This window comes from Esox lucius, chromosome 12 (genome assembly GCF_011004845.1).
Source record: "Esox lucius isolate fEsoLuc1 chromosome 12, fEsoLuc1.pri, whole genome shotgun sequence".
NCBI lineage: Eukaryota > Metazoa > Chordata > Actinopteri > Esociformes > Esocidae > Esox > Esox lucius.
In genome coordinates this window covers 1,980,032-1,998,573 of record NC_047580.1, presented here as the reverse complement: position 1 = coordinate 1,998,573, position 18,542 = coordinate 1,980,032, and the positions used below count along the sequence as shown (strand labels likewise).

General features: G+C 40.9%; 1 protein-coding gene across 2 annotated transcripts in view; it reads left to right on the top strand.

The window, feature by feature from the left end:
* Positions 1–18,542, top strand: part of usp11 (ubiquitin specific peptidase 11) — a 96,692-nt gene that overhangs the window by 62,118 nt on the left and 16,032 nt on the right. For both annotated transcript variants that reach the window (XM_010865812.4, XM_020051579.3), the window contains 17 exons: positions 596–713; positions 808–953; positions 1,096–1,157; positions 1,368–1,467; positions 1,546–1,719; positions 2,976–3,134; positions 3,237–3,461; positions 3,550–3,633; positions 3,726–3,820; positions 4,263–4,469; positions 4,573–4,676; positions 4,761–5,219; positions 5,393–5,463; positions 5,673–5,785; positions 13,152–13,301; positions 13,437–13,552; positions 17,596–17,684. In XM_010865812.4, coding sequence (XP_010864114.1) covers positions 596–713; positions 808–953; positions 1,096–1,157; positions 1,368–1,467; positions 1,546–1,719; positions 2,976–3,134; positions 3,237–3,461; positions 3,550–3,633; positions 3,726–3,820; positions 4,263–4,469; positions 4,573–4,676; positions 4,761–5,219; positions 5,393–5,463; positions 5,673–5,785; positions 13,152–13,301; positions 13,437–13,552; positions 17,596–17,684 — 2,472 coding nt within the window. The remainder of the gene's footprint in view (positions 1–595; positions 714–807; positions 954–1,095; positions 1,158–1,367; positions 1,468–1,545; positions 1,720–2,975; positions 3,135–3,236; positions 3,462–3,549; positions 3,634–3,725; positions 3,821–4,262; positions 4,470–4,572; positions 4,677–4,760; positions 5,220–5,392; positions 5,464–5,672; positions 5,786–13,151; positions 13,302–13,436; positions 13,553–17,595; positions 17,685–18,542) is intronic.

Genomic DNA, 18,542 nt, shown 5'->3' with positions numbered 1-18,542 from the left:
GAACTCAAAGATCTAAAACTTTCTCTATGTACACAAAAGGCCTATTTCTCTCAAATACTGTTCACAAACCTGTCTAAATCTGTGTTAGTGAGCACTTCTCCTTTGCCGAGATTATCCATCCATCTCACAGGTGTGGCATATCGAGATGCTGATGAGAGAGCATGATTACTGCACAGGTGTGCCTTAGGCTGGCCACAATAAAAGGCCACTCTAAAATGTGCATATGATTTGACAGCATGATTTGTGAACAATATTTGAGAGAAATAGGCCTTTTGTGTACATAAAGTCTTAGATCTTTGATTTATTTTGGCTCATAATAAATGGGGGCAAAAACAAAAGTGTTGCGTTTATAATTTTGTTCAGTGTACATATAATGTTAGATAAAATTTTGAATTGAATAATGCTGGGCCTTTTTTACTATTCAGCTACCTGTAAATATGCAATCCAAGGTGTGAGTTTTACGGAATATCTCGGTCTCTTCAGTAGATTATGAACCACATTATGAACAGTACATTGGTTAATCACAAATAAATTATTTGAATGGTTCCATTTGTATTTTTCAATTATTATACAGTTAATGCTTGGTGTATTGCAGGTGGTGGATCTACCCAGCACAGTCAAGGTTGAAGTTTACCCTGTAGAGATCTTCCTGTGTCTCCATAGCAACATGGAAAATGTTGTGAAAGCACATTTTAGCCGTGCGGATCACATCTGTAAGTACTTAATGCATCCAAAAGATGCTTTAGTAGCTCTTTGTTGTATGTACAGTAATGTATATGGGTCTTTATTAATGTTTTCAACTTTTAGATACAATTCAGAAAGTGATGATGAAACAGTTTGAGGTGGTTGAGGGGGCAGAAACACGGCTGTGGATGAAGAGCTCAGACACCAGCTGTGAGAGGCTTCGGAACATCCACATCACTGTCCTTGACTCCTGCCTCAGCTCAGGCATGGTATGTCTGTTTGTTCAGCCCCCTTTACGCCACTCCGATCACCATCCAACTACACCTAAAAACTTACCTGCTTTATTCTACATCATTTGCTGCTTGCTGAGAAATGGCAGCTGTGTTGTAACATGTCCTACCTGCATTGCAGACAGTCATCATGGAGATGAGGAATGCAGATGGTACCTGGCCCAGCTCTAGACCTCAGATTATGTGGGTTTTTCTTGTTGTTGTCTTGCACAATAAATCACGTGTAAACACAATGTGACTTATATACTTTTTTAAACCATCTGTATTAAGGATTGACTGTGGACCAATATTAATTATGTGTAATAATGTGTGATGAAATTGTGAATCTGTACTACAGTTAGCTCAGTTCAGTACCTTTTTTATATTAGATATTTCTACTTCCATGTCTTGTAGGAGGAACTCTGTGGAGGACCAGGACTCTTACCGGGGCCAGCCAGGAGTCTGTGGACTCACCAACTTAGGAAACACATGTTTCATGAACTCTGCACTGCAGGTACATTTTCATGTTTTGTCCATGCTGTACCTATTTGAGTAGGGACCGTCTTTCTTGATCTCTTCCTACTCTGTCCAGTGTCTCAGTAACACACCTCCCCTGACTGAGTACTTCCTGCGGAGTGCCTATCTGGAGGAGCTCAACTTCACGAACCCTCTGGGAATGAAGGGGGAGATAGCCGAGGCCTATGCTGATGTTGTCAAACAGATGTGGTCAGGGAGGCACTACTCTGTGGTTCCCCGGATTTTTAAGGTAAATATCAATGTGATAAATTATAAAATATTACATGCAGTGATCAACATAATGGCTTGTCCGTTTGTCCCGGGAGAAGTGAAAAAAATTGCAGGACAAGAATAATGTAGACTGAAAATAATGCAAATAAAAGTTTCTAACAACCAGTCCAATCAAAATGTCCTAAGGACATGATGGGTTGCGCACTTTCAACTCCAAATACACTTGATAGTTCTTGTTTTTTTGTAATAGAGCTGCAGTCTCTACCCCCGACATTATCTGCATGTTACTGAATGGATCTGCGTGTTATGAATGGATCTGCGCATTGTAGGGGCTTGTGAAGTATTTCGTCCGCCACTCGTGTACATTTAGCGATTGGACAAGAAAAAAATCTGTAATTTGCCCTGGCAAAATTTTTTATGTCAACCCCTGAAATAGGCATGCAATTTTAGGATTTTGGCAGTGAAGCGCTATCTTCTTACATACAGTAAGAAACTTAAGTGTTATGTCTCTGTGTGCAGTTTTAAGGAAATTACTTACTAGAGACAGCAAAATTCATCTTTCATCACTGCAATGGCCTGTGTAAGAGTCTGATCTGACTGCCAACCCGATTTGACTGACCTAATGAGTTCTGTCCCCACGGTCGTCATCATACACATACGTTCTGAGTACTGATTTGCTGCTTTTCTCCCCACAGTCCTCCCCATAGTTACTGTTGCTACTACTTAAAGCGATAGTTTGACCTGGATTCATATTTGGTTGAAAATATGCTTATCCTTAGTTATTTTTGAAGACTCATGGAGTCATTTTTCACAACAAGAAGTTATTCACCTCTGTCCCAGCCTTGAATTAGCATTATTAAGCATCGTCCAAATTAATGAATTGAAACTGTGTCCGGAGTCACAAAGCTGAATTGCAAGCGTACTCAGGGTAATAAATTCAACCCAAATATGAATCTAATTCGAACTATCCCTTTAAACACCACCAACTTGGACCCCAGTGATTGTGAGTTGGAGTCACAATCTTTTGGTTATCTATCCTTAACCAAGGAGAGTGTTAACCTTACTTCTAACCTTAACCCCACTGGAAGCGTTACCTAACCTTACCCATAAACCATTATTTGTAAACCTTGCATGTAATTTTCAGTAAACTTACCAAAAATATGAATTTTGGACGAAAAGTTATTGTGTAAATTAGGGGCATCATTGCCAAAATATAGAACTGTCCCTTGAAATAATTTAAATTCATTGAGATCCGTATGTTATTTATATTATCAGACCAAGGTTGGCCACTTTGCCTCCCAGTTTTTGGGCTACCAGCAGCATGACTCCCAGGAGCTACTCTCCTTTCTGCTTGATGGGCTCCATGAGGATCTTAACCGTGTCAAGAACAAGGAGTACATTGAACTAAAGGACGCCAATGGCAGGCCTGACCAGGTATGAAAGGGCAGGGAAAATATTAGTTAAATACCGCCATGGCTCTCCAAGATCTGAATTCAATGCATTGAATTTTCCTCACTCTTTGACTTCAACTTCCAGGAAGTGGCGGAGGAGGCTTGGCGTAACCACCGTCGACGTAACGACTCAGTGATTGTTGACACCTTCCATGGGTTGTTCAAGTCCACCCTGGTTTGCCCTGAGTGCTGCAAAGTGTCAGTCACCTTTGATCCCTTCTGCTACCTTAGTGTGCCTCTGCCTGTTAGCAAGGACAGGGTGATGGAGATCTTTTTTGTCTCTCTGGACCCTGTGGCAAAACCTGTTCAGGTATAACATTAATAATCCTACTTTTGGTTTTTACATCATGATTGTTATAGGTAATCACGTGTTAATTATTTCTATTGTCTCCTGACAGCATCGATTAGTTGTACCCAAAGCTGGCAAAGTTTTTGACCTGTGCTCTGCTCTCTCAGAAATGACCAACGTTCCAGCCAATCAAGTGAGACTTTTTTTAAGTCCTACTATGAACAGTAGCCTCCTAGTAGTTAATTTTCACCTATATATTGACTTGTGCTTATCTTCTTATTTCAGATGGTTGTGGCTGATGTGTTTAACCACCGCTTTTATAAGATCTATCATGCTGATGAGTCTCTAAGCTGCATCCTGGACCGGGATGACATATTTGTGTATGCAATATCCTCTATTTTCTGAAGCAAATTACAGTAGTCATATATGCATTTACATTTTATTTAAGTACATTATTTAGATATTTTTACTATAAAATGTTTCCGTGTGCCGGAGATATTCCCCATTTGAACTTTCTTGCCTGCCCATCTATCAGTGTGTATAGAGGTTGTTTGTCCCTCATTCTCGCTTTACACACTCTCACAGTACTGTCCCCCCCACCTAAACAACGTTGGACTAGCTAATATTAATACTACCCTTGTAAGGAAGAGGAAACAAGTTTTGTTGTTGTTTAAATTCAGTCTTGTAAATGTTAGAAAGAGGATTCCATACAGTGCCCCTTAAAAAATAAAGATATTAACCCATTCTTGTTTTTGTGTTGGAAGCGCTGTGCTTTACTAACTAAACTAAACTGTTAACAGCAGTATCTGTTTGCCATGGCAGGTATGAACTGAGCAGTGGTTCTGTGGAAGAGGATGGGGATGAGGTGGTGCTGGCTCTTTACCTGAGGGAGCGCTCCCACTACAGGGACTACGGTTCAGGGAGCAGCAGCTATGGGACTTCTCTGTTCGGACACCCATTGCTTATGGCTGTGCCACGAGGCCAGTGCACCCGTGATGCTCTCTATCACCTCTTCTTGCAGCGGCTAGAGTGAGTTTCAGGCCAAACGTCAAGCCAAAAGGTTTTGTATTTGTTTATTAGCTGGTTTTGCTGATACTCTGCTGGGTCTGTTGTGCGTATTTCATTTTCACAGACGGTATGTCCGACCACCTGATCTGTCAGAGGAGGTAGAAGAGGAGGGTGAAGATGATGATGACGAAGAACTGTATAAGACCCAGACCAATGGTGTCAGTGATGGTAATTTAATCCCCAAATCCCCACTTTTACGTAAGTATTGGATTTCTGCAAACTAGGGGTTTACAATGTTGTCTTTCTCCAAAGGTGACTGTGAGGATGATGGTGAGAGGCCCAGAACGTCAGAGAGAGACAACCATTGCGACGGTGGCCATGGGGATGGCCAAGCCGATGTCCCTGCTGTAACCCAGACTTGGCCAGAGTCTGCCCAGAACCCCAAGTCTGCAGGACAGGCTTCAGCTGAGGATCAGGACAGTATTGAACTCCGGGCTGGGTGCAGCACAGATGACATCGCTTCTGCATCCTACAGAGCCAGTGCTGATGCCAGCAGTACAAGCCTTACAGACAGCCAACAGGGTTCAGGGTGCCAGCAGCAGCCAAGTAAGACAGAAAGTGATTGCTGCCCTCAGGTTAACGAGAGGCAAGCCAAAAGGAAGGGCTGCGAGTTCAGACGCAGGAAGCTTCTTTTCACTATCCAGGCAGTTAACTCCAACGGTACCACAGAGAGAGGCATGGGAGAGGATGGCAGTGCCTTTTCTTTCAGCTGTGAGTCTCAGACACCATATTAAAGTTGACACTGCCAACGGCTTTGTCTCTGCTGTAGCTAGGCTCAAATTCACTTTCCATGTTTTGGAGGCTAGCAATCTGACAGATTGTTCAGATCGTTTAGCATTCATTTGCGATTAGTAGAATTCAACATTACTGTGTCCATTTCCCAGCTCAACCGTATGTGGCCATTGACTGGGATCCTGACATGAAGAAGAAATACTACAATGAAAATGAGGCAGAGGTATGCTCAAATTACACTTTCACACTTCTATGTCGTATCTCACCAACATATTTAAGTGTGATGGTGTGATGTGTGTTTATCAAAGCCTTGGTTAAACATAATTGCTTCAGAACTCCAAGAGTGTGCAGCTTCTGCTTTCTTTATGCAATTTTGCAAGTGGTATGAACGGTCTGATTGCTGTAATTTAGCTAACCTCTTTCCATCTACAGAAGTATGTGAAACACCAAAGCATGGAGGTCCCTCATCAACAGACTACAGTGCAGCTGCAGGAATGCATTGAACTCTTCACCACTGTGGAGACACTGGAGGAAGAAAATCCCTGGTACAGTTGCCTCTCAACAGATTCTTACATCGGGTCATTTGCCAGCAAATAAATAAATTAACGGTTGGATTAAGTACATAATTGGTTGCAATTCAAAACTGTTATTTTGAGTGTTGTCAAGGTTTTATACAATCAAAGATATTTTCTAAAGCCATTTTTACATTAGAAGTCGTTAGGAAGTGCTTTTACAGATACCCATCTTAAACTCCCAAGAGCAAGCAACAACATGAGTTGATGCACAGTGGCTACAAAAACTCCCTAGTAGCGTTGGAATCTAGGGGGAAAAAACCTAGAGAGGAGCAGGAACCTAATGGATGTCCAGTCCTCTTCTAGTTGTGCCGGGTGAAGATTGCAGTACATGACATTTTTAGCCACATCAATGTTTTTGCATGTTCAGGTGACCACCCAGTCAATAAATGCAGGTGGACTATATCCAGAGTCTTCAGACAGAATCCAAATCAGGTGGAAAGTACAGGGACAACCAGATGGGCTGTGTGCAGTGACAGCAGGAATCATAAGGACTGAACCTAACCAGGAGGAATTTGGACAGTCACAGTTAGGAGTCAGATAGAGAAGCGATATTAGAAATGCTAGTAGTTTCTGCAAGAGTGCAGAAACTGGATTCTCGCGTCTTATCCAGAGAGGCTGTGATGGCAATTCCATTGATCAGAACTTTTAAAGGAGTATGGATAGAGACAAAATTCTCTTGGCACAATTAATAGTTTATTTGCAAATAGAGAGACACGCCAAACGCTTACAGAATAATCATCTGAGGAGTCTTTAAATTAATACAGGACAATCATCAGCATTTATAGGGGGAAAAGGGGTGTGGTAAGATGCTGCACACCTGTCCTATGTCAATCACAATCCTAGGTTTCACCCAAAGGGTGGGCTATTCCCCCACCTTATCCTTCCTCCCATAATGTTTACTGTTGTGTATCTTCCTCTATCCTGTCCTAAAACCCCTTGGTCTGCATCTACCCCCATCCTGCTTAAGATTTACGTTAACCTTGCCACCTCATACTTCCTTTACCACAGCACAACCAACATTCCTTTTCTTATCTAAACATGGGGACCCAATACTTTAATCAATAAGAATACATCAGTTCAAGAAATGTCCATAGCAATCCATCCTCTTGATACCAAATCAACCCTTGGTATCAATCCTTAAACAGTTTACTCATTAGGATGTAGACTGAAACAAAACTGTACCTGTCGATATCATTACCCCTAATAATTAGAGAACGGAACTAATCTGAAATGTCTGGATCCTCTTTTACATGCTTCTAGACCATTACCTTCGTATTAACTCCATGATTACACATTTTCATTACACAGAACTATAACATAGTACAGCAAAACCTTTTATATTAAAATCACTGGTCAAAGGAAATGAATTCAAGTGACACATATATTGACAGTATAGGATATGTATCATCGACGTGTGTGTGTGTGTGTGTGTGTGTGTGTGTGTGTGTGTGTGTGTGTGTGTGTGTGTGTGTGTGTGTGTGTGTGTGTGTGTGTGTGTGTGTGTGTGTGTGTGTGTGTGTGTGTGTGTGTGTGTGTGTGTGTGTGTGTGTGTGTGTGTGTGTGTGTGTGTGTGTGTGTGTGTGTGTGTGTGTGTGAGTGTGTGAGTGTGTGAGTGTGTGTGTGAGATTCATCTTCTCAGCCCACCTCACAAGTCTCTCTGGGCTCCAACCAGTCCTTTATAGTTGAATTACTTTCAAGTGTCCTGTACCTGTCAGTGAATTCTCCTTGAGAAGGTTAGTTGCAACTGCACAGCACACAATCAGAAATATGTCCATTATATTAGCTTGTTGCTTATTGTTAATGCATTAAAACAGTCTCACCGAACACTTAAACTTGTATACCTGTATATCCAATATCGTTCTGTTTCCTTGGTCTAAAATGATTTGAACAGTTGTAAACAGTAACAGTATAGTGAAAACTTTTACATTTCTGGTGCTACTGTTCTGCTATTGTAGCAAAATAACAATTTCACTCTTTTCTATAGTTGGTTTAACAACCAACAGATAACAAAACTACAAAAAGAACAGAAGAACAATTTCCTATTCCTGTTCCAATTACTCATCATCAGTTAAGATAGTTTGGTCCTTTCTCACCAGAGCTTGTCCTGAAATAGGGTGTGAGGGTCTTGATTAGTAGTGAGTGACACCATCTTGATCTATAAACATGTTTTCACTTTTACACAAGGAAATAAAAAAATCCAGATACAATTCCTATCTTTTTGTTCTTTTCAACTCCAGTCTGTACTAGATAAACACTCAAAGTAATAGTTTAAATTTTCTCTTAATCTCTACCCTAAAAGTCTCAACCCAGTGTGTCAATTTGTTTTTCAACCTATTTGATGTTTGAGAGCTATATTCAGTGTAGCCAAATTAGAATACCAATTTTGATAATGTCACCAGCAAATCTGTTTCTTCTCTAAAGAGTTCAAATGAGTCTAAAACCCAACTTACTCAACCTCCCACACTGGTGTTTGTGTGAGTGAGTAGAGCACTCCAGGGGTCTGGGCTTTTGGTGTCGGTGTCTTTGCAATTTAGACCAAATAAACTTCTAGAACTGAATTGATGAATAATTATTTTCTCAGTTTCAGTTAAAATATAGCAAAACTTTTAACCCATTTAAGGAATAACAAAAACATGCTCCCGGCACCTTTTTACCCACTTATTTCATCATAGATAATCATTTCATACATTCCCCCCTGCTTTCACGACAGAGCCAATGGAAAATGACTCCATGCCTGAAAGCAGAACCAATTACAGGACGGACATGAAAAAAGAAAATTATTAAGAAGCATTATTCTAACATTCATTCAGTAAGAAGTTGCAAACTGAATATCCATCAAAAACAAATTTGAAAATGATAGAAATCTACAAACAAAATCAAAAAACAACAAATATGCCACACAGTCGCTCGTGTGAAGGAAGTACAACCTATAAAACCTATTGACAAAGTGAAACAACTCAGTGAAACAACTCCCAAATTTGCCCAACAAATTAGCATTTCCACAAGAAATGGCCAAACTACGTTGTGACAACACAAACATCGTGCCTCAATTAACCTCCTAAAGTTTAGGGAATTTTTCCAACTTTGATGCATGTCTATGTCATTCCAAATGGTGGCGGTCAGCCAAAACCAAAATCACAACTTTCATGCACATTTCATGCATTGACATGAAGATTGTTCCAGTTATTAACAATGGGGGATGACTTTAGGTCTCTACCCTGACTTACAAGTAGGTTTCAAAACCTACGTGGGCCTCGCTCAAGAATCAGATTAACGACGCAATAAATGGTTCACCCATGTGTACACCAAACAAAGCCAAACCTGGCGAAGTCAAAAATATTCCAAGTTAACAACAATCTCGATCAAATATACAAATAATCCACCAAGGAATACAAAAATCGGCCAATCGGAACCCTCGTGCACAGGGAATACCAAAAGGGAAAATGCATTTACTAGGTCGACCACAACCAGATATTCACAAATACCCGGGACTTAGGCCATGATCTTATACAGTTCAAGCACAATCGGTGCGCGCATATATACAACTTCATTAAATCTACTATTCGCCAAACCACAAGCTGTCCAACAACTCTGGCATTTTACAGGAGCAATCCTTACACCATCTTACAGTCTCTTAAATTGGTGGACATCTAGCCCGACAAGATCTGTCAGGTCCCCTGAGAGTAACAAGTGGCCGTGCCCTACCACACGGATACGTAACTGTTAGCTGTCGGCAACCGGTTCGCTCCCCCCATGTCGCCGGAATTTAATATGAGGACGTCTCACTGCTAAGCCACAGGGACCAAATCTCCCCTACCTTCAATACAGGTTGTACAAGGAGACAGGGGCTTAATTCCCCTACTGTCGAAAAACAAACGAGACATGTTACTCGCATTTCTCACAGACATTAGAACAGGAACCAATTCCACCAATAAAGAACTGTTTAAAATCCTGCATGAGGGTTACTTGTGCTTTTAGGACATGGAACAATGGCGGTTTCTTAACTACAGTAGCTATAACTGAAATACCCTAAAAAATTACTTAGAATAACCATACTTTCTCAAATCCATCAACCGTGACATACCGAAACTAACCACCTAGTTTATAAATCCTGAAAAGGTATGAATCCTAAATACTCTAAATATGTCAGAGAAAAACCAGGGTTGTGTTAAGGAATGATCTCCCTGGTTGATGCTCTCCAGTCTGTCACCTCTGATCGTCAGCAACCCTCCCTCAGGCAGTTTAGCATTCCTGCGTGTTCCAGTTGGGTCGCTTGCGGCGAGGCCACAGAGGTAGCCAGAACTGTCTCTAGTCATGCGCGAACACTAAATCTAAAACAGCCGTCATCTTGATTTCCACGGGTATCTTCCCAAACCCAATGTCCAGTCGAATGACTAGCGGTAGCCATGATAAATTTAAACGTACTGGTTAGCATAGTCTCTTCCTCAACCCCGGGTCTGTAGTCTTCTTTGGTCTTAGCCGCTCCAAACAACGGCTGGGCCAACAGAGGTTACGGTGTGTTCTTCTCCCCCCTTTCGATTCTTTTCTTGACCCGCGTAGACACTCTCAACAAGTCCAAAGTGAAGCAAAACGGCCTCCAGACGGCCTACTGCATCCCCACGTACACAACAAAAAGGTCCATAGAGCGAAACGAGCAATCTCGGTCACCAGTGGGGTTGGCTACATCGATTGTAGGGACATTTTCTCCACCGATGCAGAGACGCTGGGCGGGGTGGGACAATGCTCATCTCCAAGGAGTCCCAGCAATCAGCCTGGCAGAACACCGCGGGAGGGTATTAATCAAAACAAAGTGAAGAAGTTAAAAAAACACAAACACTAAAACCATCAAAGACATCAATGTGCAACTCGGTCTCTTGTGCGAAGGAATTATAAACGATATAACCTATTAACAAATTTTACAACATAGCTAAACAGCTCTCAAATTTGACATTACCATCACTCAGGTCTGCGAAATTGGCTATCATGCATTTAGAATATCCTGTAGTTTCTTGGCACATGCCTAACTAAATTGTTTGGCCCCCAGGGGATAAGCTGCGCAACTAAATTGTAGGAGTGAAAAAACCCCAGCCCATGTGCAGTGGTTTACCTGTTGCAACCACCAGGGCAATGGTATTAGCATAGCTACAGCACACAAATTTAGCATTGGGGTTGTACTCATCCTTCTTCCTCCAAACACGGCGAGTGGAGTTTAGACCAAAAAGCTTTATTTTTGTCTCATCAGTCCACATGACCTTCTCCCATTCCTCCTCTGGATCATCCAGATGGTCATTGGCATACTTCAGACAGGCCTGGACATGCACTGGCTTGAGCAGGGGGACCTTGCGTGTGCTGCATGATTTTAATCCATGACGGCGTAGTGTGTTACTAATGGTTTTCTTTGAGACTGTGGTCCCAGCTCTCTTCAGGTCATTGACCAGGTCCTGCCATGTAGTTCTGGGCTGATCCCTCACCTTTCTCATGATCATTGATGCCCCATTTATCCCTGATGTCCTTACACAACTCTCTGGTCTTAGCCATTGTGGAGAGGTTGGAGTCTGTTTGATTGAGTGTGTGGAAAGGTGTCTTTTATACAGGTAACGAGTTCAAACAGGTGCAGTTAATACAGGTAATGAGTGTAGAACAGGAGGGCTTCTTAAAGAAAACAGGTCTGTGAGAGCCGGTATTCTTACTGGTTGGTAGGTGATCAAATACTTATGTCATGCAATAAAATGCTAATTAATTATTTAAAAATCATACAATGTGATTTTCTGGATTTATGTTTTCGATTCCGTCTCTCACAGTTGAAGTGTACCTATGATAAAAATGACAGACCTCTACATGCTTTGTAAGTAGGAAAACCTGCAAAATCAGCAGTGTATCAAATACTTGTTCTCCCCACTGTAAGTTCCAGCTTCATTTAATGGTTAGGTACGATACATTTTAGGAAATAAACATTCAAGAACTCTGAATCAATTATTATGAACGCTCAAGTCAGTTCCTAGTATCGTCCATGATTCCAGGATCCCATAAGAGAGACTCCATCTTGAGACTACTGTCGATCGGCCAGGTGGTCAAACAGAATGAATCTTCGTCCATTATGATTGTCTCCTTTCCCGCCTTTCGACTGTTGTCTTTTCTTGGACATCTTAACTTTCCTTTGTCTTCTCTCTTCGTATGTACCACACTTTCCATCTGTCCATATACAACTTCCTCGGAATCCATCTTGTTTAGCTGGAAAACATAATTTTTTTTCATGTCCATTTCGACACCAGGCATCGTTGTTAATGATCTTTTTCGTTCTTGATGGTGTCCTATTCGCGCCATGATTTTTAAACATGAACACATCATGCGCGTCAGAGGCTGCAGTCCTCTTGTTGTATTTGTACAACTAGACAGCATTATATTTTTACTTTTACAAGTCACTGTATAATCACCGAAAAATACAATATCACACTCTAATCCTCAAAAGGAAAATGCATTGTCATCATACTAGGGCGACACAAAATACAGTTCAGCACTGAAACACACCGGTCAATGCCCCACCAAATTGAGACGGACTGTCCGCACCCACAGACAGATTCCACGCGATAAAAATCACGGCCTAGTCGGGTCGTCATAGGGCTTGTTCGAGTAACTAACGCTTTTTGCAATCTTGACAGTTCTTTATATGGCGTAGTTTTATGACTCACTGTTCAGTTGTTCTCAGCAACCAGTAACCGGGAAAAACAACTTCTTCCTCGTGATTGCAAATCAAGCCCCTAAGCTCTCCAGCTGAAGTTCAGTAGAATTGTTAAAACGTGTCCATCGGGTCGTGGCAGCATCGTGTTAGAAATCGTCCGTTTCGTATAGTGGTTGAAATAATTATCGCAAACCCAGTTGTCAAGGGAGAGAGTAATTTTTTATTACAGCATTAGATAGTCTTGTTCATGAGGTTACAGACCTGGTTTCCCTTACACAACCTCAATCTCATCTCACTCTACACTGTAATGTTGGTTACAAGCTGATATATACATTGAAGGGTGTGTCTACCTAGCAAAGATCAGGTTTCCAAGACAGTAACCCCCATGCCAAATGGTCAATGTAACATTGCTGGGGTTAGTAGAGCACAAACTACAGAGAGATAATCTAAACAGAGAGGTTTCTGTTGTTCTCATTATCTAGACACATTCACTTACAATGAAACGTACATTCATATTGTAATTGTTAGTGCTCAGAATCCACACGTACGGTTTAGTTAATAGAAGCAGATACAGATAGTTAGGTGGTAATAAGTGTGTTTTTTTCAACAGCTTTGATTTGCATGTAAATGTCTTCTAAAGATGCATGCTTTTTGCAGGTACTGTCCAACGTGTAAGAAACACCAACTAGCCACTAAGAAACTGGACCTGTGGTCACTCCCTGAGGTTCTCATCATCCACCTGAAACGTTTCTCCTACACCAAGTACTCCAGAGAGAAATTGGATATCATTGTTGACTTTCCTCTCAGGTTGGTCAAGTCTTGCTTGTCTCTATTGAAATCTAAATATATCTGCAAACTATCCTTTTAAGTGAGGAAGATGTCAATTTGACTAGTACTTTTTCACAGTTGCAATTTTAATTTCACCTTTACTTTTTTTTGCAGACACCTTGACTTCTCAGGTTTTCTGCTGAAGAAAGCTGGTACAAATGGAGAGCCACCCAGCCGATATGATCTAATAGCTGTTTCCAACCATTACGGCGGACTTAGAGATGGACATTGTAAGATGTTAATTTTGTATATTATACTTTCATGACATTTATTTTTCAATAACTGTAAGTCACTCTACTTAATAAGTAGTTTTCATTATGCTCCATAGGGAGTAGCTGCCATTCCAGTTCTGTAGTACCACTGAACTAGCTTAGCTTATTCATCTAATCAAGGGAATGATAGTTAAAAGTTAAATGAGGTATGCTGGCTCTGGAACAGTTTGAAAACTTTAAACGGTTTCTGGTCCCCAAATAGATATTTGAGCAGCACTATGCTATATCACTCAAATGTAAAATGTATGACTGGGATTTACCAGAGAACTAGGGATACAATATTATCATGACATTTGCCGAATTGTGATTCTCAAAATTCTTGCGTATTGCAATTTCTGCTTTTCTTTTTTAAAAGACAATGCAAAACAGTTAAATTATATTTCCAAAGACACTATTCTGCCAAAATAATCAAATATTATAATAAAACTTTTAAAACAAATATTATCTCCACTAAAAAGCTGTTTGAAAACGTACGGGTCACAAAACCAGTACACGGTCATACATTTCCAGTATGTTTTCCCATCTTTCACAAAGTATTTTTCAAAAACCAAACTGTAAAAATGTGCACAATGCTTTGGGAGTACATTATTCTCACTGGTATTTTAGAAAATTTAAACAAAGTGATATACAGTATCTCACAAAAGTGAGTACACCCCTCACATTTTTTTATATTTGATTATATCTTTTCATGTGACAACACTGAAGAAATGACACTTTGCTACAATGTAAAGTAGTGAGTGTAGAGTTTGTATAACAGTGGGAATTTGCTGTCCCCTCAAAATAACTCAACACACAGCTCTTAATGTCTAAACCGCTGGCAACAAAAGTGAGTACACCCCTAAGTGAAAATGTCCAAATTGGGCCCAATTAGCCATTTTCCGGTGTCATGTGACTCGTTAGTGTTACAAGATCTCAGGTGTGAATGGGGAGCAAGTGTGTTAAATTTGGTGTCATCGCTCTCACACTCCCTCATACTGCTCACTGGAAGTTCAACATAGTACCTCATGGCAAAGAACTTTCTGAGGATCTGAAAAAAACAATTGTTACTCTACAGCCTAGGCTATAAGCTGTTGCCAAGACCCTGAAACTGAGCTGCAGCACGGTGGCCAAGACCATACAGCGGTTTAACAGGACAAGTTCCGCTCAGAACAGGCCTCGCCATGGTCGACCAAAGAATTTGAGTGCTTGTGCTCAGCGTCATATCCAGAGGTTGTCTTTGGGAAATAGACGTATGAGTGCTGCCAGTATTGCTGCAGAGGTTGAAGGGGTGGGAGGTCAGCCTGTCAGTGCTCAGACCATACGCCGCACAATTCATCAAATTGGTCTGCATGGCTGTCGTCCCAGAAGGAAGCCTCTTCTAAAGATGATGCACAAGAAAGGTTGCATACAGTTTGCTGAAGACAAGCAGACTAAGGACATGGATTACTGGAACCATATCTTGTGGTCTGATGAGACCAAGATAAACTTATTTGGTTCAGATTGTGTCAAGCGTGTGGCGGCAACCAGGTGAGGAATACAAAGACAAGTGTGTCTTGCCTACATTCAAGCATGGTGGTTGGAGTGTCATGGTCTGGGGCTGCATGAGTGCTGCCGGCACTGGGAAGCTACAGTTCATTGAGGGAACCATGAATGCCAACATGTACTGTGACATACTGAAGCAGAGCATGATCATCCCCTCCCTTCGGAGACTGGGCCGCAGGGCAGTATTCCAACATGATAACGACCCCAAACACACCTCCAAGACGACCACTGCCTTACTAAAGAAACTGAAGATAAAGGCCAAGCATGTCTCCAGACTTAAACCCTATTGAGCATCTGTGGGGCATCCTCAAACGGAAGGTGGAGGAACACAAGGTCTAACATCCACCAGCTCTGTGATGTCTTCATGGAGGAGTGAAAGAGAACTCCAGTGGCAACCTGTGAAGTTATGGTGAACTCCATGCCCAAGAGGGTTAAGGCAGTGCTGGAAAATGATGGTGGCCACACAAAATATTGACACTTTGGGCCCAAATTGGACATTTTCACTTCGGGATGTACTCACTTTTATTGCCAGCGGTTTAGACATTAATGGCTGTGTGTTGTGTTATTTTGAGGGAACAGAAAATGTACCCTGTTATACAAGCTGTACACTCACTACTTTACATTGTAGCAAAGTGTTATTTCTTCAGTGTTGTCACATGAAAAGATATAATTAAATATTAAAAAAATGAGAGGGGTGTACTCCCTTATGTTAGATACTGTACATACATATACATACTCTCACACACACACAAATACAGTGGGGAGAACAAGTATTTGATACACTGTCGATTTTGCAGGTTTTCCCACTTACAAAGCATGTAGAAGTCTGTAATTTTTATCATAGGTACTCTTCAACTGAGTGACGGAATCTAAAACAAAAATCCAGAAAATCACATTGTATGATTAAGTAATTCATTTGCATTTTATTGCATGACATAAGTATTTGATACATCAGAAAAGCAGAACTTAATATTTGGTACAGAAACCTTTGTTTGCAATTACAGAGATCATATGTTTCCTGTAGTTCTTGACCAGGTTTGCACACAATGCAGCAGGGATTTTGGCCCACTCCTCCATACAGACCTTCTCCACATCCTTCAAGTTTCGGGGCTGTCGCTGGGCAATACTGACTTTCAGCTCCCTCCAAAGACTTTCTATTGGGTTCAGGTCTGGAGACTGGCTAGGCCACTGCAGGACCTTGAGATGCTTCTTACGGAGCCACTCCTTAGTTGCCCTGGCTGTGTGTTTCAGGTCGTTGTCATGCTGGAAGACCCAGCCACGACCCATCTTCAATGCTCTTACAGAGGGAAGGAGGTTGTTGGCCAAGATCTCGCGATACATGGCCCCATCCATCCTCCCCTCAATACGGTGCAGTCGTCCTGTCCCCTTTGCAGAAAAGCATCCCCAAAGAATGATGTTTCCACCTCCATGCTTCACGGTTGGGATGGTGTTATTGGCGAGTGGAGTTTAGACCAAAAAGGTCTATTTTTGTCTCATCAGACCACAAGATATTCTCCCATTCCTCCCCTGGATCATCCAGATGGTCATTGGCATACTTCAGACAAGCCTGGACATACGCTGGCTTGAGCATTGGGGACCTTGCGTGCGCTGCAGCTATTTAATCCATGACGGCATAGAGTTACAAATGGTTTTCTTTGATACTGTGGTCCCAGCTCTCTTCAGGTCATTGACCAGGTCCTGCCGTGTAGTTCCAGGCTGATGCCTCACCTTCCTCATGATCATTGATGCCCCACGAGGTTAGATCTTGCATGGAGCCCCAGACCGAGGGAGATTGACCGTCATCTTGAACTTCTTTCATTTTCTAATAAATGCGCCAAGAGTTGTTGCCTTCTCACCAAGCTGCTTGCCTATTGTCCTGTAGCCAATCCCAGCCTTGTGCAGGTCTACAATTTTATCCTTGGTGTCCTTACACAGCTCTCTGGTCTTGGCCATTGTGGAGAAGTTGGAGTCTGTTTGAGTGTGTGGACAGGTGTCATTTATACACAGGTAATGAGTTCTTAAAGAAAAACTAACAGGTTTGTGAGAGCCAGAATTCTTACTGGTTGGTAGGTGATCAAATACTTATGTCATGCAATACAATGCAAATTAATGATTTAAAAATCATACAATGTGATTTTCTGGATTTTTGTTTTAGATTCTGTCTCTCACAGTTGAAGTGTACCTATGTTAGAAATTACAGACCTCTACATGCTTTCTAAGTAGGAAAACCTGCAAAGTCGGCAGTGTATCAAATACTTGTTCTCCCCACTGTATATATACCTTAAGAATATAGACGGAGGATGTATTCTAAACAACATTCCATCTACTGGCTGGTTAAGGTGATCTGGAATGCTTAGTTTAAACATTTACTAATAAAAATAATATTTAGATATATCATTTGTATTGATTGTTTTCATCCCTATCACTAGTAGAATGTGAAGTTTGTTTTGAGGCAGAGGCAAATTCTACTCTTTTGACAGACACCAGTTATGCCTGGAACAAAGACAATGGACAATGGTATTACTTCGATGACAGCAAGGTGACATATGCAAAGGAGGAACAGATTGTGGTAAGTTTTGCTACTGGACTTGTTTTGCTACACAAAATCCCTGTTGCGGCGAAAGGCAATTAATCTGGATCTATGTACCTCTGACATGATTTGTAGAATTTGAAAACCTGAAAATATTGCTTTACATTATTTATGGTTGCCAACTTTGAGACAACAAAAGCAAAAGTATTCCATCTATACTAAATGCGGTTTCCCGACTATTTTTGCCTGAAGCTTACATTAACATATACTGATATATGCTGTTCTATTACTTAATAATAATGCTAATCTTAAGAAGGTGACTAAGACAAACATTGCACGAGGGTGTGGTGTGGCACTACTAAACTAGGTAAATCAGATGCAAAATTTAGCATTGAATGTTGGCTACACTCTATAAAAGCAAATGTCAGAATTCTTATGTTGTATTATTGTGAATATACAGTGGAATAGTGAAGAATAACATTTGAAAGGAGTGGATGATGAAGGTAATTAATTTATAGAATAATATAATATTACAACACTAAATATCAAAACTTAGATTTAAAATTAACACGTCATAGGCATGACATACTTATGCATATTGTACATTATTAAAGATGCTGAATTGTAAAAATTAAAAAATTAATAAAAAAAAGAAAAGAAAAGTGTTGGGGAAAGTAATTTCTAATAAGTCCAAATGTAAGTCCAACTTTCCAGGGGGTATATTTTCTGTTTTGCTACAAGGAATTAAAGGTGAAGAGACAAATAAATCAAACTCCCACATTCATAGTATTCTTCTTTACCTGCTATTTACTTACAAGGATAGTTCGTCTAAAGTTTGTATTTTTCAAGTTATCAAGTAAAGTTCAATTATCAAGAGAGATTTGTGAAGGCACAGTA